The sequence below is a fragment of the Trichosurus vulpecula genome, chromosome 3 (genome assembly GCF_011100635.1).
Source record: "Trichosurus vulpecula isolate mTriVul1 chromosome 3, mTriVul1.pri, whole genome shotgun sequence".
In the NCBI taxonomy this organism is placed as follows: domain Eukaryota; kingdom Metazoa; phylum Chordata; class Mammalia; order Diprotodontia; family Phalangeridae; genus Trichosurus; species Trichosurus vulpecula.
In genome coordinates, this window is record NC_050575.1 from 51,561,271 (window position 1) to 51,584,234 (window position 22,964).

At 39.2% G+C, this 22,964-nt stretch overlaps 1 protein-coding gene across 1 annotated transcript in view; it reads left to right on the forward strand.

Moving 5' to 3' along the window:
• Nucleotides 1–22,964, forward strand: part of ARHGAP26 (Rho GTPase activating protein 26) — a 531,098-nt gene that overhangs the window by 194,832 nt on the left and 313,302 nt on the right. The window contains exon 11 of the mRNA XM_036749095.1: nt 21,614–21,692. Within this exon, the coding sequence (XP_036604990.1) occupies nt 21,614–21,692 (79 nt within the window). The remainder of the gene's footprint in view (nt 1–21,613; nt 21,693–22,964) is intronic.

Sequence of the window (22,964 nt, forward strand, 5' to 3'; positions counted from 1 at the left end):
AAGAAGATATTTAAGTGGAAGATGCCACTCTTGACTGTAAATCCATTCTGGAATTATCATTTTGTGTTCATCCTAAGGATTACAAAGTCAAGGACAAACACCTTTCCATTGAAATCCTTTCAGTTTTACATCATGGCATAATGGAAAAGGCACTTAGCTGGGTTTGGCTTTTTCACTCTTGAATTTTGTAACTTGGGATAGGTTCCTCTATTTTTAGTGCTAAATTTGCATCCAGATGGATCAAGTCAGTAGAGGACAATGGCATGGTTAGGAAAAAAATGGAGGGAGAAATAGTAGTTATGTTGATAAATTATCTGCCTTATACTGCACTATAATAGATTGCAGGCAATTCTATTAGTCTTTATGCCTTGAACCTAAAGAAGAAAACTAGACATTTTGTTTCCGTTGACTAGAAACTGGAACAGGAAAGGGAATTGTAAGACAGGGAGAGAAGGTGGACTGACCTCATGGCAAGAGTGAAGGATGCCATGTTGGACAGGCAGACTGTTCCACTGGTACCTTTGTGATGTGGAGGTGGGAGTGGGGGAGTTGAGGGAAGGCTTCTGCTCTTTGGGTGGACTTATTGGGTCAAACTTTGTGGGAAGCACATGAACAAGAGTTGAGAGAGGCAGGTAGGAATAGGTTGCTCTTTGCCTCGTTAGAGTGGACTCCCAAATTGCTGAGATCACAGATCTTTTTGAATATTTGAGATGAGAAAATAGATACTATGATCTTTCTGGTTCTGTGCAAGAGAAATATTGTGCGTTCTGGGTTCCACTGTGCTTAACTTCCTTCCAACAATGTTTTTTGAGGATACTTTTTCACTCTTAGTAAGTTGTTTGTCCTCTGTTTGTGGCTCCCATTTAGTCCCACACCCTTCCCTTTCTCCAGACAATGCTGTAAAGTCCTAGAAGTGGAAGAAGTGAAAAGTGTCTCAGGTTATACTGTTTGACTTACTGCCGATGGAAAATTCTTTCCTGAAACATCCCTGAAATCCAGCTTCTGCTTGAGAAGGAACTAGCTTCCGGATTGTTTTAACCTTAGCTTGTTCCCCCTATAAAAAACAAAAAACCAACAACTTTCTTTTTTGAATATAAACTCATTCAACATATGTGAACGTCCCAAAATAGGTAGGAACAAAAAAAGAGGATCTGACATAAAACCATGTATGTCTGTCATGTACAGTGTACATGTTTTTATTTGCCTGTAGTGCAAAGAGAAATGAATGATGAAATTCTTAGCAGAGAATCATGCTTACTCCTTTAATCCCAGACTGATCAGAGATCAGTGTTGTCATGCAGAAATGGAAATGGATTTCTGTGGGCAACATACTGATTTAGAAAGCCAGAACTTATCATTATGTTGTCTGTCCCAGGTACAAACACACACACACACACACACACACGCACACACACACACACACACACGCACTCGTATGTTTATCTGTGTGTATATATCCATACGCACAAACACATATATGCCTTCTCAGTAGATCGGCTATCCTACTGAATGCTGTAGTTTGGGTAATAGACATCTCATTATAGGTCTGGCCATCTTTGCATCCCCAGAGCCTAATGTTTTTGCTTGTGGACTGGACCTCTAATTTCATTGTTATTTTAATGAGGAAATTTCCTTTACCACTATAGATTGGCATCTAAAACATGGTCTTATGGTCTCAGGGAGCTGCCTGATACTTTGAGATTAAATGACTTATGCAGGGATTTCACAGCCAGTATATGACAGAATTGTGACTGGAACCTAGTTTTTCCTGACCCTGAGGTCAGCTTTTAATCCACCAGGTCATACTGACTCCCGTAGTCAGCAATTGATGAATGTTTGTTAACCTGGAGTTACAATATTTTAGGCGCATCAATATAACCTGATTTTTGGACAGGAGAGTCTGGAGGGCATCAATACCTGTAGGAAATCCTTCTTTCGTTTGGACGTTATGCAGAATATCCATCCAGAAAGTGGTAAATTCCTTTGGTAACCACACACCTGCTTACATTTGCCTGTTTTATTCCTCACTTGATAATAAAAATTGGAGAGTTGTTGAACACAGTTATCTCTGTATTCATTCAGGCAACTTATATGACCTTAATGTATGCCTGAGAGATTTCTTGTTGAAGCAATCATTAAGGCTGCTCTGCTCTATTGGGTCAAATGCTTCTGATCTTCTTTCGTAATCAGCAAGCAGACAAGACTAGGTAGGATATTTTCAGACAGTTGTTTGAATATAAGGATGTGGTCTGTCTACTCTAGAGAATAATTTGCATATCTAATCAACTGCCAAATCTTGTCCTTGCTACATCCTTACAGCATTTTTTCAGTTTCCTCCTCTTCACTCACATAGCTACCAACCTAGTTTAGTTGCCTGTCCCCTGGACTATTTCATAGGACTCACATGAGGCCTGTAATCTACCCTCCACAGCTGCCAGTGATTTTTCCAATGTACACGTCTAGTCTGACCATTACCCTAGTCACTAAGTTCCCTGTTGCCCTTAGAATGAAATACAAAGCCACTGTGTTTGGCATTTAAGACCCATTTTACTTTCCCTGTCCGATGTCTACTTATTTCCCTTCATGCACAGTCCAGCCCAGTTGGTTTTATTTTGCCTCATACACAACACTCCTTCCTCCATATGTTTGCACTGGCTCTCCTCCATACCTGGAATGTATTCTTTCCTCACTTCCACTTCTCAGAATCCCAACTTAACCTTTAAAGTCTTAGCCCACGTCTCACTTTCTATAGGAAGCCTTTTCTCATCTCTTCAGTCCCTCTTCCTATATACATATATTATGACTTCCCCTTCTAGACTGTAAGCTTCCTGAGGGCAGGAACTCTGTTGTACCTTTGTCCTTTTATCCCAGGTGCCTTACATACATAGTGTCTGGCACATTGCAGGAGTGAATACATTTTTGCTGATTAGGAGACATTTATTGTTGTTCTTTTGATCACTTTTTGGGTACAATCACATTGTGATTGGTGGGGGGGAAAAGCCATTCTTTTTTATCTCCTGAGATAACTTCTGAAATTATCTTAAGTGTGTTCGAGGTTATGCTACACCCAGAGTGGATTTCCATGGTGTGTGCTTGGTCTGATCTGGCTTTTCTTCCTGACTGCCACCTTAAATGCCAATTTGGATTCCTCCTATTAGGGTCTAAATGTGTTAGTTCTGTTGCTGCTGCTGAAAATAGATTGTCGTAGAAATCTTGACAACATTTTAACATTTTCAATCCACTTGATGGCTTCCTGCCAGTTTGTCAATATCCCTCTTAAAATGTGGCATCTAGAACAGAACATCATACCCCAGATGTAATTGTAATCTTGTAGTCTGAGTAATGCAAATATTATAGTGGAACTCTAACCTCACTTGATCTTCTATCTCTGCAGACTGAGATAACATTAATTTTTTTGACAAACGTGTCACTCAAAACTTTGTTATTCTCTTTTGTAACTTAAAGGGAAGTATTCATCTTGCCAGTCTTTCTCCAAAAGCACATAGCATAATCCTGAACAGCAGGGTGCTCAGTAACTTCATGGTTATTTAAGATTGGATTTAATATTTTCTGTGGCTGCATCCATCAACCTAGTTTTCTTACCTGTTACCTGGACTATATTTCGAAGGACTGCTCTCCTATGGAATAGGTCTGCTAGCTTCAAGTGAGGCTAACCACACAGTGACCCAAGTGATTTTTCTAAAGCACATTTCTAGTCTGACCATTATTCCTCTATTCACTAAACTTCAGTGACTATTATCTCCAGAACCAGATAAATCCCTGTTCGGCAAGTAAGGCCCTTTTCTACATAGAGGGATATAGACTGTCCCGACTGGAAAGGCCCTTAAAGATAATTGAGTTTAGCAGGGGCCCTCACCCCCAAATTGTACAAATGGAGAAGCTGAGGACCAGATAAAATGCTTCATTGAGACCACATATGTAAAATTTGAATCCAGGTTGCCTGACTACACTTTGATTGGTCTTCACTCCATCACATTGTCTTATGTTCCTTCGCCTAGTATAAGATAAAGCTAGAGTCCAGAATTCTGACCAACACCCCAATGCACCACATTGCTTCACTTCAAAACCTCTATGACCAAAAAGTGTTCTCACTAAAATAAACCTTTAGTAATAATGGCATTTCAGTTCCTGTCCTTAACTTAATATTGTCTCCACATGTATCTGTTTTTGTTTTGCATGATTCACTCACTATTTAGTATCTTATGGGAATAATGAGCATAATGTTGGGAAAATATTTGCTTAAGCTAAAGAATCAGGGGTATAGCCCTCAGCCAGCCTTGCTGAATTTGTTTATTTTTAAGAAATTTCTCACAGATGTAAGTGACACATGGGCATTTTCTCCCATGTGTTACAGGAGGGGCCACCAAAGCCATATGGAAAATAATAGAAACAGAGAGCTCCTTTTGATATATGGGCACAGCACAGTCTCCTGTGTGTGGTGTTTATGGGCGACGTGAGGGAAGCAATTAGAGAGCCCTGCTTTCTTTTTATTGGACTGAATGATTCAGACAGAATTCTGTCCTTGGGGAAGAGCTAGAAGGGAAAGGCAGACATTTGTATGCTTTAAACTAGGCACCGAGGACTCAGTGTATCAGAGGAGGATGGGGAAGGAAAGATGGGTATTGGCAACTATCTGAGTATAGAATTTCCCATATCATCTTATTCTGATGGACCTGACAATGGAAGAGTCACCGCTAGTGTCTTCTGTCCCTTAGATTTTGGCTTTTTATGAAGCTAAACACATGAATCTTATTGTATGCCTGAACTTTCTCCCTTAGTGTTTGATCCTTTATAGTATTCTCTTTAAGATACCTTGAAACTTGGGTTTCATCTCCAACTCCAATTAAACAGGGTAAATAAAGAGCTGTGTATCTATGCTCTTTGTTTCTTGCCTATTTCCATCTTTCCCAGCACTGTGGTTATCCTCACTTTTGTCCCTACTCATCCCCAAATGAACAAAAAAAGATTTATAATCATTTTTGAGATGTTTTTCTTCTTTGGTCTGCCCAAAACTATCCTCAACTCTTTTGTGTACGTGTGGGCTACTATCTCACCCTGGTGCAATGTATAGAATGCTGGGCCTCTAGCCGGAAGACCTGAGTTCAAATGTAGCCTCAGACACTTACTAGCTACATGACTCTGGAAAAGTCACTTAACCACTATTTGTCTCATCTGTAAAATGGGGATAATGACAGCACCTGCCTTCCAGGGTTGTTGTGCCAATCAAATGAGATAATTATTGTAAAGCACTTAGCACAGTGCCTGGCACATAGTAAGTACTAATATTTTTATAGTATCATTATTAATATCATCATCATTCTTTCTGCTTCACTTCTGTTGATATTTTGTTTATCAACAGAATATATTTTGTATGTATATATTTTCTAAATAGAATATATTTTGTGTAGATATATCTTTTGTTGTGTTATATGTATCATATATAAATAGAATATATTTTGTGTAGATATATTTCGTATGTATATATTTTCTAAATAAAGAGAATATATTTTGTTTAGATATATCTTTTGTTATACATATATATATAAACAGAATATATTTTTGTTTTATGTATATGTTTTCTATATATACAGAATATATTTTGTCTGCATATTTTGGTTTTTATGTATATATTTTCTGTATAAACAACAGATTTTGTGAGTGTCTGTGTATGTAAGTATGTATATGTAGCTAGATACTAGTTGTGGGTATGTATGTGTGTGTGTGTTTATTTGACGTATTTTTGCCAAAGCCTGAAGTAGGCTTACCCTTTCTTGGGAGCTTATAATAAGCTTGATTTCTGCTTTAATCCAGGATAATTCCTTGCTCCAAAAATCTTCCCTAGATCTGCCTTGACTAGTTTACATTTCTTTTTCTTCCTAGGTCATCTTTTCTCCTATGCCTAGAAAGACTTCCTCAAGCTATTTCATCTCACCTTTCCATTGCCTTGGTTCCACTCTGATTTTTTTTTGGAAACTGTCCACCGGTTTGGCTCCATTTATAACTTAAGAGTCTTCTAACATTTCCTGGGGCACTTGGAGGTTGAGTTACTTGTAAAGTTAGCGTATGTCAGGTGTAGCACTTGAACGCTGGTCTTCCTAACTCTAAGGCTAGACCTCTATCAGTTGTTCCAGACTGTTTCTTACTTTCATTATTTATAAATAAAGTTTCAGTGTGACTAGCATACTCTACCTCCCTACTTAACTACCCATTTTACCCTTCATTAAAACAACTTCCTGTGTCTTTTACGAAGACTTCACTAACCAGAGAAGAGGAAGTGATTTTTCATATATCTTAACCCTAATACCTTATGGCTTTACCTTTGCTCTCTTTCATTCCTAATGTTTTTGCTCCTGTAGCAATATATATCTTGATTTATTGGCAGGTCAGTGGACCGTACGATATGCTTCTCTTCAGAAGTGACTGATTAAGGGACTTGCCCGAGCTCAGGCATGTTAGTGACAGTTAGGTCTAAGATTTGAACCTATAGTCCATAATTCTAAATCTCTGAATTCTTTGCTCTTTCCAGTGTACCATGGTGCAATTAAAAAAAAAAGCAATCAACCAAAAATTTAAAAAAAAAACCACCACAAGCCTGTTTACAATAACAAGTAACTACTCACATATCAAGGACAGCCAGAACTCAGTTTATTGTAGTATAGTTAATGTTTATTAAGTGCCTGCTAGGTATAAAGACACTTTACCAGATGCTGAGGATATAAAGGGAAAAAAAAGACAGTCCCTCTGCTGAAGAAGCTTACATGTTAAGCTGACAGTTTTGCCACTGTCTGCATGCCTGGTATTAAGGTAGATGAGGGATTCTTAGCTTTTTTTGTGTGTCATGGACTCTTTTCAGAATAACGTTGTTAAATGCAAAAAATAAAACAGAATTACAGAGGAAATCAATTATTTTGAAATACAAAAAAACCAAGTTCATAGGTACCTAGGTTAAGGGCCCCTGAAAGACTGGCTAAATGCCTGGGGAGTGGAACATAGCTTTGTATGGAGATGTCTGAGGCTTTTGGGGGAAAAAAATGAAATGAAGATCTTCCCTCGTTCTTTTAGTCCTATCCATGGCCTTAGTTCAGATCTGTTGGTTTGCCTTGGTCAGTTCTCCATTTAGAGCAGCTTTCCGAAAAAGAAAGCATTATCTGTCCCAAGGCAGGTGAACTTTATCATATAACAAAGCTTGAGACTTCATTATCCCGATTATGAACGTTAGCTTTTGCAGACATTTAATGGATGTCATGACTTTTTCTGGTGCTGTCTGGCATTTCTTTTCTTTTATATTCATGATTCTTTAGGCTTCTAAATGAGCAATGAGGACATGCACACATAATGCAGAAAGGACATTATGAGAAAAATTCTGTATAAGCTGTGCTATATGGATGGATGTCATATCAGAAACTGGTATGGGTACCGATACCTATGGAACTATGGTTCTGAATCAAAAGAAAAAAAGAAAGCCTACCCTAAAACAACAATAACATCAGAAACTAATGAATATATTAGCTAAAGTTTACAAAGTTTGGGGCAGCTAGATGGTGCAGTAGGTAGAACACTGGGAAGGCTCTCCTTCTGAGTTCAGCTCTAGCCTCAGACACTTACTAGCTGTGTGACCCTGGGCGATTCGCTTAATCCTGTTTGGTTCAGTTTCTTCATCTTTAAAATGAGCTGGGGAAGAAAATGCCAAACCACTCCAGTGTGTTTGCCACGAAAACCCTAAATGGGATCACAGAGCATCGAATATGACTGAAAACGAATGAACAACAAGAAGAAAATTTCAAAGTCAGAGAGGGGAGAAGGCATTATCGTAGCAGACAGCCCACTCCCACCTTTGTGAACTTGGCCGAGTTACTTAGCCTCCATTTGCTTTGAGGATTTTAAACGGGATTTGGGCCCTCCAGCTTTAAATCTCTGTCTCACTTTGCAAGCCAATCTTGTCCTGCGTTAGATGATTATTTATCCTCTAGGTGGCAGTTTTGTATGTGCTTTGGAAGCTCTTGCAGGCTCAGACTGAGAAGAAATTGTCTTCTGTGCTTTGCAATTTGAGAAACAGTGATGCATGGCTTACTGGGGAAGAAATCGACCGGGGCACTATTGTTTACAGAAAAAAAATGCTCCGAAAATGAGTCATTCTTTCTTTAGAATTTCCTTTTGTTCCCCATGATGGGTGGTTTTGCATCCACTTACCTGAAAAACCACATGTGATCAGTCAGTGAAGCTCCTCTTTGAATATAGCATTTTATCTTGTTTTCCAGTAGCTCAAACACTGGGTCTCCTGCTCTATTCAGTCCTGTCCTGAAAGTTTTGTACTCTAGTAAAGGAAAAAAAAGACCAGCTAAAATCTTAACATTAAGTCCATTCTTCTCCCACCTCCCCCCCACCTCGCACCCCAAACTCCCCATAAACCATTGCAGCTTTTACTTGAGAAACGTGGAGAAAATCAGTTAGTTGTCTTATTAAATAGACGAAGTATGTGGATTATTGGGCAGAGAATTTTCCCCTTGGGTTGTGTGCCTTTATCTCTGACAACAGATGAACCATTTTTTCCTGGTTCTAAACTTCCCATCCCCCGCCCTCCTCTCTTTTTTTGTTTGGAATAATATTTGATTTTTCTTCCTTCCGGTTGGACTTTACCACTTGACTCCAATCCATTGACATTTAGGAAAGGAAATGGCTTTTTCCTTCCTTAGAGAGGGTGTTATGGAGACCCAATTTCCATGGACTTTAGGAGGGGAATCTCATACTTTCTGAATTGCTCCTGGACAAACTCCTTTCTAAAATGAGCCAGTGATCCAGTGTGAGGGGAATGCCTGAACTTTTCTTTGGTTTTATTAACAAGAATTTGGCAAGAAGTTTTTAAGTGAGCGCTCTGGGAAGCTCTTGTTTTGTTCCTATTTGAGGGAATGAGAAAAGAGATATAGGCCGGGGGTCGGGGGGGAGGTGATAGTTGGGCTGCTCTCATGTGTATTTATTTCCATGGTTAATTCCATGTTAACAAACATTGTAGGTTTTTTTTTTTAATGAGGTGAGCACAACTGTTAGACTGATGATAATTATTAAGATTTATATAACACTTTAAAATCTCTAGAGTGCTTTTTTTTTGCAGCCGTCTTGTATATAGGTATATAGGAAGGAGTATATAGGTTGTATCTGAACCAATTTTCTAAAAGGGGAAGCAATAGCATTTGTAACCCTGGGCTGGTGAACTCAATATTGATCACTAACATCGATTATTCAAACAGATGATTTCTGATCACTCAGAAAGGGAAACAGTGATGGATATGGTCCAGGATAAGTTTGTTAAGAACAAATTCTATGTAGCTAACCTTGTTTCTACCTTCCCTCATTATGCGACTAAATATCATAAAATTAGTTTTTGTAAATTTCAGTTTTTTTTCTCATGCTAGATTAATGCATATGATGGAGAGAGATGTGGAGTGGGTGATTAATTAGATTCAGAAATAGTGGGACCCAAAGGTGGTAATTAATGGATTATCAGCCTAAAGGAGGTCTCCCATTAGAGGGCCACAGGTTTCTGACCATGGCCATTTTTCTATTCAACACTAATTCATAGAATCATATATTTAGAGCTAGAAGGGGACCTTAGAAATCATTTAGTCTAACTTCCTCATTTAACAGATAAATATTTTATCAGTGACTTGATAAAGGCAGATCAAGTTCATCAAATCAAATTTATCAAGTTTATCAAATTTGTAGATGATAGAAATTTGATAAGAATAATTTCTTTATTATCTAATAGCATTAAGATCCAGGAGGCTCTTGATAAGCTAGGATTATGTATCAGATCTCATAAGATGAAATTTATTTGGTATATAGGAAAAGTACTACATCTACATTTAAAAAAGTGAGTTCCACAAACAGAGGAAGGAGATATGTGGCTAAAAAGCATTTTGGGTGTGAAAAAGGTAGACTGAGAATAAGTCAATATATTGTACAAAGGTAAAAAAAAAATATTGTAGAGGAGATTTATTTTTTCTCTTTATTTATTTATTCTTGTTACATTTTGTGTTCCAAACTGTCTCCCTCCCTGCCCACCCTGCGTTTGAGAAGGCCACCGTTTGATGCAGATTTATAAATATACATAAAACCATACTATACACACTTCTATATATCAGTTCTTTCCTAGAAGGGATTTAAAGCCACGTAATCAGAGGGCTGGTTGGGGATAATGGGTTGTTTAGAGAAGAGAATAAATGAAAAAATATTTATTAAGATGTGCAAAGCACTGAGGATACAAATAGAAACACAAGCCAGTCTGGCTCTCCGGGAGCTCACATTCTAAAGAAGTCAACACGTTTAGAGGTTTTGTTTTTAGGGTAGATGGAAAGCCCCTGAAATTTCTAGGGTGCAGCAGCATCCTCTCTAATGTTAAATCTATTGATGAAACCATACTCCTTTCTGGTTTTTCAGTATTTATGGCTTTGGGGGATATAGGAGCCATGGTACCTTCAGAATCTGTTGTCATGTCCTTTCTCTGCAAAGGTTGCTCTCCTCTGAGATAGAAATACTTTTGAGGGAGGTACAGACTGTAATCAGGACCCGTGGTTGGGAGTTGACGGGGGTGGTGGTGGTGGGGGCAGCATTGCTACTCCCAGGGCTTTTAGACTTACCTTTCCATTGGTAGCAGTTGGTAGGTAATTGTTATTGATGGTGGTATGGGTGGTACCCCCTACTCCACAAGAGTACCTCACCCTCAGTTATGGCAGCCCGAGCCTGGTTAGAAGTAGGACCCCTGGTCTGGGTGGTAGGGGCAAGTATGATAGCACTACTCTTCTGGGGGCTAAGAAGACTTAGTGGTGAGGGGAAGGGACATGATTCTTTTCAAACATTTGAAGGTTTGTCCTGTCAAAGATGAATTACATTATCCCTCCTGGCTGCTGAATTAGGGCCAGTGGACTGATGTTACAAGGCAGATTTTAATTCAGCATAAGGAAGAAATTCCTAATTTTTATTGTTGTCTCAAAATAGACCAGATCATTTCTAGAGTAGTGAGTTCTCCCCATCCTTGTAGGTCATGGGATTGTTGAGGTAGAGTTGATAGGAACTTCAGAGCTCATCTACCCAAGCCTTCTCTTTTTAAAAATGAGGAAGCTGAAGTCCTAACTACTTGGCCAAAGTCAAGGTAGCAAGTGTCAGAAGTGAATTTGGAACCCACCACTTCAAGTGGAAGTTAGATAAGAACATTTAAAATCAAGTCTTCCATTTCATTTTATTTTTCAGTAGATAAATTTTCTTCCCCTCCCACACCCTTTTCCACCTAATTGAGTGAAAAAACAAAAGAAAACAAAATCCTTGTAGCAACTATGCATAATGATGCAAAACAAATTCCCACATGGTTCATGTTCAGAAATTTGTCTCTCATTCAGCACCTTGGATCCATCACCTCTGTCATAAGTTCCTTGGAATCATGGTCAGTCTTTGCTTTGATCAGAGATCTTAAGTCTTGGGTAAGCATGTTTGGAGGATGTTCTACCACCCAGGGGATGCTGTGATTGTCTTCTTTGCTGTACCCCAGCCAATTTAAGATTTCTTATTTTGAGGTTCTGGTGATTTTTTAAAATGTTTCTGACATGTTACAGGATCCTTCCTCTTGGCAACCTGAAGAGACATTACAGTTCTGTTATTTTGCTCTATTTAAAATGGAACACTTCAGAAAAATTCTGTTTGGCTGACAATGTTCACCCATTAGACATGTGGAATAGTATTATTTCTGGGGATTGTGTTTTTTAAAAGTGCTTTTCTTCCTTAGAATTCAGTGGTGTATCCCTAGTCTATGCTAGATTAGGCATGCTTCTCTTCATCCATCCAGACCAGATTTTTTTCAGATAGTGAATTGCAGTTTTTCCCCCCCAAATTTTGTTGACTTTTCTGGGGAGGAAGAAAGTGGGTTGGTCACCTTTTTCTGGTATAAGAAGCTGGTGTCAGGACAGATTGAATGTGCATATACATCTCATCACATAGCCATGTACTCATGGTTATTTAGGCTCCTTATCTTTTTTGTCCCCAAACCCAGCATTAATATTACCTTCCATTGCCCTGGTTCCTGAGTATTTGAGAGGCCAAAGTAATTGTGATTTCACCTTTGTCTATTTTCTGCTGAGTGTTAGGAAAAGCAGAATACTTGGATGTACAGTCTACATACTGTACCCATCGAACCGATTTTGTGTGTGTATCCTGTATATTTACTATATCGATACCACCGATCGTGTGTGTATATGTGTACGTATATCACACACACACACAGACACTGATTTTGCTTCAAACAGTCCTGCAGTTCTTGTGAATAACTAGTCATCCTTTAAGAAAGTGAAAGACCATTCTTGGTTCTGTTGTTTTGTCTCTCTGAATCTTTTACATCTCCGTCTTGTAGCAGCTCTTTAAACATGGCCAGTGCTAAAATCTCAAATCTGGTAGTTATAAGAGTCTGTTTAATTTATGAGGTTGTGAATCATTGGGCCACCTTTACCTAAGTCCTGGCTCTCAGGGCATTGTAAGGAATCTCTGTTTCCACTTGTGCATTAGAATGCAAGATAGACACGTATTGTGGGGTTGTTATTGTTTACTGGCCCTTGTGTGTTGATTTTCGTGAGCACAGCTTAGCCCATTCTCTAAACTTTGATTATTTCTTCCAACTTGTCTCCAAGTCTTAAGAGCTGACATAGAAGTTGAACCATAATTCCTGGGTTTTTACTAGGATGTGAAAATGCAGCTAGTAACACCCCTAGCCATTTTATTTTTTTTGCCTCTATCATAAAGCTACTCTTGGTTTTTATTTAGCTCATGGGAAGAACAAAAAATGTAGGTAGAAAGTCAGATCTTTCGTAAAGAAGCTGTAATACTTGTAGTAGATTCTTTGTGTGTTTTTCAGTGGGTGGAGTTGATGCAGTTTCCTTGTCCAATAGGAAATGGGGCATTTGCCAAACCACTGAGATCACTAATGTTGATGTTGAGAAGTTAAGATCAGAGTAAGACAGACTCTGTCTAGTAAACTTGGTTCTGGACTAATCAAAGTTATTATTGACCGCTGTCTGCTGATGGGTGAATTGTGAACTCTCAAGAGTTAACACTAGCAGAGGGCGTGGGGGGGGGAGAGGGAGGGAGGGGAGGAGTGAGGGAGGGAGGGGAGCAGAGAGAGAGAGAGAGAGAGAGAGAGAGAGAGTTTTAACGGTAGATAGTGAGGGAACATGCTATAAAATAGATCTTGCTGGAATCTGAATTCCTTTTGAAGGCTTCATTACTTGCCAAATGAAGTTTCACAAATTTCCCTGTGTAAATTTAGCAGCAAGAGGCTTGAATGGCCCTTTAGGTTCAATCTCAATCAACAAGCATTTATTACCAGGCACTTTGTGCTCAGGACTGGCGTGACAAAGACAAAAACATAAGCAGAGCTCTACCTGCCCTCAAAAATTTTATATTCTTTCAGGGGAGACAACATCTACATATAGAAGACATCTAAAAAAAATACAAGGTGATTTTGGCAGGGGGAATGGAGTGGAGAGAGTACTAAAGCTGGGGGCACTTGGGAAAGACTTCCTGTAACAAGTGGTATCCCAGCTGAATTTTGAATCAAACCAGTTGAGGAAGAAGAGTAAATTCCCAGTATGGGGGGAATGGCTGTTAAGTATAAAGACACAGCCAAAGGGAATGGAAGGCTCATTTAGCAGGAGGACCAGAGGAAGATGTAATAAGGTGAAAAGGTAGGTGAAGGCCAGATGGGAAAGGGCTTTAAATGCCAGAAGAAACAGTTTAATAGAAAGCAGTAGGGGTGATAGAGCCGCTAGAGTTCGCTGAGGGGAGTAAGTCAGATCTGTGTTTTAGGAAAAATCACTTTAGTGGGTGATGGATTGGAGCAAGGAGAGCAACCAGGAAGCTGTGAAAAGGTGCGGATGAGACTCCTGGGCCTTGATTTTACTCAGATCTAGATATGACCAAGGACTTGCTCCAGGTCAGGAGCCAGGGTTCTGCCTTGTAGCCCTCCTACATGGCTGCCAGAGTGAGCCCCTTGCCAGAATCTATTGGCCGTTCTCTCCCCATTCTTATCGCTTATCAGGCATTTAAATCCACATGGAGGAAATGAGGCGCTTTGATACTTTTCAACAGGAGGAAAAAGGAAAAGGTCATAATATCAACATGTTCATTTTTCTCCAGCCCCCCTGCTATGCTTGCTTTGCAGAGGGGTAGCCCTCCTGTCAGAGTGGTCTGTGTTTGAGAATTTGTTCTTGGATTGGGCCCTTAGATCTAAATGCTGAGGTCATTTGTGGTGGTCTTGTTACCTAGTGGCCAACAGGTCAAGCTTAAGGGTATGACGGGAGGGAAGTCCTCACTGGGCATTTGGGATGAGGCTACTCTCCGGAGGGCAATTCATTATTTGTACTACCCCCTCCTAATTTGAAGTATAAATTTCAGATTAAAGGAAAAAAAATGTCGTGGGCCTATAGAAAGGGACTGTTTTAGGAAGAAGAATGAAAAGGGAGTACGTATGTGTGGGTGTGTGCGCGCGTGGGTGTGTGTGTACAGTTAGAGAATGCAACCAGAGTGAGTAATACTGATTTATAAATATTACCGTGTCATACTTCTTGGCCAATAGAGTTATGTATTCTTTCTAAATGTGGGTATGTACACACAAATATATTTATGAATAACATTTATATACCCATTTCAGGCTTGTAAAGCACTTTACAGACATCTCATTTTATCCTCACAATATTCCTGAGAGGTAGGTGCTATGGTGACCCCCATTTTGCAGATGAGGAAACTGAGGCAGACAGTGGTTAAGTGGCTTATCCAGAGTCAAAGCAGCTCTTAAGTGTCTGAGGCTGGATTTGAGCTCGCTTCTTCCTGACTCCAGGTCCTGGGCTCTGATCTATACTGATAGAAATTTCCTCAGAAGGTTTTCCTATAACTAGTGAAATCATAGATCTAGACACCCTCTTAACATGTATAAGTTGGTATTATTAAGAATATTGTATGCTGCCATAAGCATATGTGCTGGGCAGGGATCAGTGTGGAAGTGGAGCGTGACTGTGAGTGAAAGAATATGTTTCTCGTCTAAAATGGGATTCCCCCATATCTGGACCTTAGGAAATCTGCATATAAGTTAATCTGTGTGTGATAGTGGTTTGGATCCTAATGAGACAAAACCTGCTTTTAACTGAGTTGATGGTTGGCCTTCTTTCATGAAGAAGACCAAAAGGACATCACTACATTGCAGTTAAGGTACAGCGGTGTCTGACTGTGGCTGATCAGACCGATACGAGCTCAGAAGGCTCTACCAGAAGTCAGGCACAAATAGTCCACATGAACATTTGGAGTGGAGATGTCTCTAAATTTGAACATCTCATGTTTCTTTTGAGCTAATGCAATTCTACTTTGCTCATAGAGCATAGCACCTTCTTTGATGTGATGCCATTCTGGGCAGTCCTTTGCTAGAGTGTTCTGTCATGCAAATCGATTGCAAAATTAGAGATAACCTTGAGAATGTCTTTGTCTTGCTTCTTTTGACCTCTAAGTGTATCCTAAAAGAGAGAGTGAAAAGAACCAAATACATCCAAGCATAATTGAGAGAAAAGAATTGGTGATCAGGGGGCACAAAGGTGACTTTAAAATATTGGCATTCATTTAAGTAGTTTGTTTTTTTTTTTTCTGAGCCCCAGAAAACAAATCTTAACAGTGGCCTAGGTGATCTTTATGGCATTGCTGCTTTATGAAATCCTGCTGTTGGATTCTCTAGGCAGTGAGACCAGATGCACTCATTCTACCCAACTTTGTCCTCTTTCCTTTTGTGGTCTCTTCCCTCTCCAATCCACCCTCCACATAGCTGCCAATCACTTTCTCACAATACAGGCTAATCCATCCCCAGCCAGTAAACTCCAGTGGCTTCCTATTACATCTAGGATCCAATATAAAAACAGCTCTTTAAAGTTCTTCAAAACTTAGTCTCTTTCTACCTTTCAAGCCTCCTTACAAATGATTTCCTTCCATGCACGCCTTGCTTTGTTGTTCTGTGCCCATGATACTCTCTGTTGCTTTTGCACTGGCTGTTCAAGTGCCTAGAATGCTCTCCATCCTCTGCTCCCTTTTGGGGAATCCTGGATTTCCTTCAAAACTCAACTCAAGCACCACTTTCTTCCTGGAACCTTGACTGATTCCTCCAACTGCTCCATGCTCTCCCTCCAAAAAGGACTTGTTTTGTATCTATTATATATAAACTCATTATAATATTATATATATATATATATATATATATATATATATATATATATATATATATCAATTGTAACAACAATGCTACTTGGCCACTACTGTGGCTGTGTAAGACCAATAACACCAGCACACAAGAGGGCTGCTAGCACAGGTTCTTTGATTGGCTTTTCTAAGGAAAGCAACTTTAAGGGATTTACAGTCTCACTTTAATTAAACATATATATATCATTCACTTAGTTTAGGGGAAGAAGTCAGCACCCTGAACTTCAGAGAAAACACAAACAGAAATTACAAGCAGAAATTTTATAAACAGAGCAAAATAACACAGATCAGCAGACAGGCCTCTAGCTGTCTGTCCAAGACATTGTTACCAGAGAGAGAAACCCCAACATCTGGGTTTTTCAAAGCCAGAGGGCTCCAAAGTCTCCAGAGTCTCGTCTGGTCAGATCACACAACACTCTTCCAGTCAGTGGGTCCCAAGCAAAATGCTAGAGGGTCAGTGGGTGTTGCAACCATTGCCATTACATCAGCTCATTGGTGTTAGAATCTAGGAACCTTGGGGGCAGGGACTATGTATGCCCATACATAAATGTGCATGCATACACATGTGTGCCTGTATGTACATATATGCATATATTTATACATATGTGTATTGGTGTTTGTACACATTTATGTGTATATAGATAGACAAATGTATTTATATATGCATACTTGTGTGGCTCAGTGGATAGAGCTTTGAACCTGGAAGTCCTGAGTTCAGATGTGATCTCAGACACTAGCTGTGTGACCCTGGACAAGTTACTTAAGTTCTCTGTGCCTCAGTTTCCTCATTTATAAAATGGGGATAGCACCCGGCACCCAGGGATGTTGGGAGTATAAAATGAGATAATATTTCTAAGTATTTGGCAAACCTAAAAGTGCTAACACACAGACACGGACATAGAATTAATAATGAACTCCTCCCCTCCTCCCCACCCCCTCCGGGATGCGAAGGAACTGGTTTAGTGTCTGAAATGACAGTTCTCAGGGTGGAGGGTGTCTCAGTACTCTAAATTGTTGTCACATACATTGTCTAGCAGGACCAGACTCTATAGGAAACTGTCTAGGCCCTAGACTCTGGGGATATGTCAGTCTCAAGACTAAGATGATGTGACTATAGGATAGTCTGGGTCTCCAGGCAGACCTGCAGAAGGACTAACAGAAATTAAGAGGGTGGTGATGGAGTTAATATACTCTTTGTCCAGGAACTAAAACTTTGCAAATGATGAGGCCTTTGGGTTTGCTTTGTTCAGAGGCAGTTCAGATTTTGTGGGTGTTTGTTTTTTCTTTGAGGGGGAAAAGAATGATGAACTCAAAGCTTCGGGCCCTAGGACCATAAGGTCGGATCTGTGGAAGTGAAGGAGGCCAGCGCTGTGCTGTGTCTCCAGACACTGGACTGATGGTGACCCGGCCTGGCGCTCTCGACAAACAACCGTCGGCTGATGGGAATTAGGGCTCAGTTCTAAGAATGGTAATTTCTGAGAAGCAGAGGGAGAAGTGTATTGCCAGGCACTCATGGATGGAGGAGCTATTGGCTTCTTCTCTGTGGTAGCTTGTTGCAGTGCCAAGACACGTACCAGGATTTACAGGAATGTCTACCATCTCTGCTGCACTGAACCTTCTAAAAACCCTTTTTCCTTATCAACGAGGTGGGTGGGGGGTGGGGGTGGGGGAATGGAGAGAGGGAGAGGGAGGTTCAGTACTTAACACAGAGCTAAGTAGTAACAATAACTAACATCCATGTAGCACTTTATGGTTTGCAAAGTGCCTTATTATAATCCTGTGGGGGTGGTTGCTCTTGTTATCTCTCTTTATGCCTGAGTTAGCTGAAGAAGAAAGGAGTTAAATTGCCTAGGGTCAGACTGCTGTCTAAATCTAACCCTACTGGACTTGTCCATTACTCTAAGCAATACATTACATTTCAGGCAAGCCACAAATAGTTAGCTATTCAGAACGGAGTAATTCAGATACATGGGGGCACATGGGGGAAAATAATTCTACTGTTCAGTCTTAATTGCTAAATGTATGTATATAAGTGTAATAGTAAACTTCTGTGGCCTACAACAGAATTTCAGACTTAGAAGGTCTGAGGTAATTCAAATATTAGTTGGAAAGGATTTAGTCTAAGTCAAGACTTTTCAACTGCAAATGAGGAAACTCTGGCAGAATGACTAAATAAATGCCTAGCTCCAAATCACACAACAGGGAAATGGCAGGGTGTCAAACCCATTCCAGATTCAGTGCTCTTTCCACGTTATATCGTGGCGTCTGGGTCTCTGTAGGCCAGAGTATAAGCTACTTGAGGACAGGGATTATTTTGGAATATGTCTTTGTTATTTTCCTCATACCTAGCACTAGCACAGTGCCTGCCAACAGAAGTGCTTAATAAACGCTTATTAGTTCATCGATAGATTCTTTCTGTCTCTCTTAAGTTCTCACAGACTTTTGGAAAGGGAATGATTTGAAGGATTTGACTTATCTGGTACAGTTTCTTTGTAGTGAGTGGTCTTCTCTCTTCTAGTGCTTTCTCTCTCTCTCTTTCTCTCTCTCTCTCTTTCTCTCTTTCTCTCTCTCTCCCTCCTTCCTTCCCTCCCTCTCTCCCTCCTACTATGTCTTTATCCATCTCTGTCTCTCTCTCTTCCCCTCTCTCTCCCCCCACCGCTTTTCTTCCCTCCCTCCCAGTTAGTTCTGAGTTGCGTACCTGTGGGAACTCAGTTAAATGTTATTTGTTGGATGTGTGATTCCTAGGAAACCTTTATGCATAGCTTTAAAAAATAAACAGGCTGCAAGCTCCTTTGAAGCTTGCCCAAATCATTTTAAGGGAGTGGTCTCTAAACTGTTTTCATTGTATACCTATTGCAATAATTTTTTTTAGCATTCCCCTGTATTCGTATGTGTATATATTAAGTACATACATTCCTGTGTTATTATATCATGTACCCAAGAAAACATACACAGAAATTTTTTAAAAGATGTGATAAAATATTTTTAAAAATATTTACTTTATTAATGGCATGAAACTTTTGTTCTCATAGAAAATTTTATTAATACTATATTATATATGATGAATATGTCTGGTGTATGAACTGAGTGAGGACCAATATCAGTATTAAACAAGAATAAAGTTTAATTTTTTTTAGATAAAAATATTTTAACCTCCTTGCGCCCTGCTTCCCCCAACCTTTAAAAACTATTCTTAGCAGTTTAGAAAACTGCTGCTTTTGTGACGTCTGAAAGCTAGGCTAAGTTAGCAAGCATGATTATTTCACTTAAAAAAAATCCTTGTGGAAGAGAGCCTAGGCATACCAGATCCCAAAATTATATTACAAAGGAATAACCATCAAAACTATTTGAAAGGGAAACAAATTAGACATACAGCATATAGAAACAAACATAGCATTTGATAAAGCCAAGGACCACAATTACTGGGGTAAGGCGTCACTTTTCAACAAAAACTGCCAAGAAAACAGGAAAGCAGTCTAGGAGAAATTAGAGTCAGACGCAGATCTTACTGGATACTGCACAGTGAACTGCAGAGGGATACAGGACCTCTGTGTAATAGGTGATATCATAAACTGGAGGAGCAAAGATAAAGGATATATTCTTACATATTCAATAAAAATATCTGAATTCAAATATTTAATATATTCTTATATATTTAAGTATATGAGAATGATAGCCATTCCCTTGTAGATAAATAGGCAGTGAATTTGAGTAAGCAGTTCTTAAATCCAAGCAATTAACAGCCATATTTTTTTAAAATGTTCTAAAATATTACTAGAGAAATGCAAATTAAAGCAGCCCTGAAGTTCCACTTCACATCAGATTGACAAAGATTACAAGAAAGTAAAATGACAGTTGATTTGGTTGTGAAAAAAACAGATCCATTAATACACTGTTCATAGAATTAGTCTAGCTATTCTGGAAAGCAATTTGGAACCATTCCCCCTTAATCATTAAATTGTGCATACTCTTTGACCCAGCGATACCACCACTGAGTCTGTACCTCAAAGATCAAAGAGAGGAAAAAGATCCATAAGTACAAAAATATTTATAGTAGCTCTTTTTTTTTAATAGCAAAGAACTGGAAGCAACAGGGGTGCCCATCAGTTGGGGAGAGGCAGAACAAATTTAGCTAGCTAGAATATTGCCAAAAAAACAAAAAAGAAAGAAGAAAAAAGAGGGCCGCTAAAGCATTTTACAAGAAAACATTGATAAGCAGGACAATTTTGAAAGTAACACATTGAATTGTTACGTACTTTTAAAAAAGTGTATTGTATAAAATGGAAATTTGTGGTTTTATGTGTAGTCATGTTTTTCTGTTCTACTTACACCTACTGGAGAGACCATGGTTTAGATCATTGCCCTGGATGTCAGGAAGTCTTCTTCTCTATTCTTCCTCTTTGTAATCAGAAAATCCGAAGCTTATCCGGTGCTTGTTTACTATGGGCCAGGCACTGTGCTGAGGACTTCATGATTATCATCTCACTTCATCCTCACAACAACCCTGAAAGGTGCATGTTAAATACCCCATTTTACAGATGAGGAACGTGAGGCAAATCAAGGTGAATTAGCTTGTCCAGCTACGCAGCTAATGTACATAGCTCGTCTACAGCTAGTAATGTTCTGAGGCTGGATTTAAACTCATGTCTTCCTGACTCCAGGCCTGTCGCTCTATCCATTGTACCACCTAGCATGGAACATGGAAGCTCTATGTTACAGGGTCATTATAAGTACACTGACACATCAGTGTCATATAGAAATATGAGTTGTTAACAGATTGGGGCTACTCGTTTTGTTACTGTCATGTTATAGAGTAATTGGGCTCATTAAGAATTAGCTGGATAAATAATGGAAGTGACTGTTGGAGCAATTATTTGGACGGATTAGGATAACTTGCTATTCTAAATGTCTGACACGTGTGTTTCTTTTTTAAGCTTTTACAAAGAAATAGTTACTTTGAAGATATGGCAAGAACAGAAGTACATACAGATATTTTCCCCCAACATTTCAGGGGCATGCCCACCCCTCTACCACGCTGACCAGTGGGGAGAATGGGCACAGATTTAATATAACTTTTGTGTGTCTAAGACATTCTTAATTAGACTCAGAAAGCCTTTCTTTGCTTTGTTTTAGAGTATTGATTGGGGGAAGGATTATAAGATCATAGATTCAGAATTGTTGGGGTATCAGAAGTCATTTGGTTCAGCTCCTGGAAACTGAACCCCAGAAAAAGGATATTTCTTCTTAAGGCCATTCTTGCTGTCACTTTTCTCTTCTCCTTATTTCAGGTGTGTTTATTTTTATCTATTTTCCTTTTCCACAGGCCAGGTGTTATCACCATGCAGGCGTTGTCTGAAGAGGACCGGAGACTGTGGATGGAAGCCATGGATGGCCAGGAACCAGTAAGTGGCTCCTCACTGAAATGGGATAGGACAAAATCGTACCAGGTCTTTTTGCTGCCTTGGGAATATGATACAATTTCATAGATTAGAGTTTGGAAAAAGAATTCATGAGACTTTGTCACTTAATATTATTATTTAGGTAGCTGCTGGTAGGTGACTGAAGCACCTGGGATATGCCTTGGATATGGACCAAATGATTAGGGCCATTACTGATAATATAACATGCTTTCCCACTCAATTATGCTGAAAAATTTTATTTAAAAACCAAACCAAAAGAAAAAAAAGCCAAGAGACAGCTAAATGTGCAGTGGATAGAGCACTGGCCCTGGAGTGAGGAGGATCTGAATTCAAATCTGTCTTCAGACAATTGACGCTTACCAGCTATGTGCCCCTGGGCAAGTCATTTAACCCTCATTGCCTCACCAAAACAAAACAAAACAAACAAAAAATAAATACAACCTTGAACCCAGATAATTATTAGCATTAATGTTATTTTTAACACTACTATAATTTAGTTCAGTGTTTAAAGAAATGCAGTAAAAAAGAGATAAAATAAAGCACTGTACTTTTCTCACTAATCACCGTTACCAGTTATTGTTTAGCCTTGCTCTTCCTGTAGACTTAGATAGAAAATAAATTTCTTATTCCCTTAAATGCCTTCTTAGAGTCAAAAGTCCTTCATGTTCAAATATACAGTTCCTATGTATGTTTCGTATGCTTTAGGGCAGCTTGGTAACCATGCCCTTTTAAACAGCTTTTTATAGGAAAAGATCAGACTATATTTTAATTTGAGATGGCATTAAGTTTTCTTTTTTTTTTTTAAATTTTAACATTCATTTAAAAGAATTTTTGAATTTCGAATTCTCTTCCTACCTCCCTTACCCATTGAGAAGGCAAGCAATATATCAATTACACATGTGAAGTTATGTGAAAGCATATTTTCATATTAGCCATATTGGGGAAAAAAGCAAAAAAAGGGCAAGAAACATATTGCAAAACATATTTCTGTATTAGCCATGTTGCCAAAAAAAAAAAAAAGCAAGATTTTTTAAAAAGTGAAAAAAATATGCTTCATCTGCAGTTAGTTAATCCGTTCCCTCTCTGGAGGTGGATAATATTTTTCATCATAGGCCTTTTGGAATTGTGTTATTATATTGATCAGAGTAGCTAAGTTTTTAGAAGCAGCTAGCTGTCCCTGGACCTCGGGCTCTGGGCCCAGAATCAAGAAGACTCGAGTTCAAATCCAGCCTCAGTTACCTACTAGCTGTATGA